This window comes from Frankliniella occidentalis, unplaced genomic scaffold, assembly GCF_000697945.3.
Source record: "Frankliniella occidentalis isolate FOCC.00 unplaced genomic scaffold, Focc_3.1 Scaffold123, whole genome shotgun sequence".
Taxonomy (NCBI): Eukaryota; Metazoa; Arthropoda; class Insecta; order Thysanoptera; family Thripidae; genus Frankliniella; species Frankliniella occidentalis.
Window position 1 is genome coordinate 882,667 of NW_026267250.1, and position 399 is coordinate 883,065.

At 44.4% G+C, this 399-nt stretch overlaps 1 protein-coding gene across 1 annotated transcript in view; it reads right to left on the reverse strand.

Moving 5' to 3' along the window:
• The window catches only part of LOC127750022 (zinc finger protein 182-like), a 3,679-nt gene extending 3,621 nt beyond the window's left edge, over positions 1-58 (reverse strand). The window contains exon 1 of the mRNA XM_052270422.1: positions 47-58. Within this exon, the coding sequence (XP_052126382.1) occupies positions 47-58 (12 nt within the window). The remainder of the gene's footprint in view (positions 1-46) is intronic.
• Positions 59-399: the final 341 nt, after the last annotated feature.

The following is a 399-nucleotide window of genomic DNA, read 5'->3' on the forward strand; positions in this document are numbered from 1 at the left end:
AGAAAAGAAATCTGTGTTGGAAACGCTCCGTACCAATTATCTTTACGCATGCTGTCATTTCTCGCCAGCGTGGGTCCTGAGGTGTGAATTAAGTATACTTTTCTGTCTAAACCGTTTGTTACACGTGTCGCATTTATAAGGTTTCTCGCCGGTGTGGGTCCTCATGTGGTAATCAATGCCGCCTTTTTGGTTAAACCGCTTCGCACAAACCTCACATTTATAGGGTTTCTCGCCGGTGTGGGTCCTAATGTGGTATTCAATGGCGCTTTTATGGGTAAACCGCTTCTCACAAACCTCACATTTGTATGGTTTCTCGCCGGTGTGGGTCCTGACGTGAGCATCAAGGTTACATTTCTGGCTAAAACTCTTTTTGCAATCATTGCATTTATATGGTTTCTC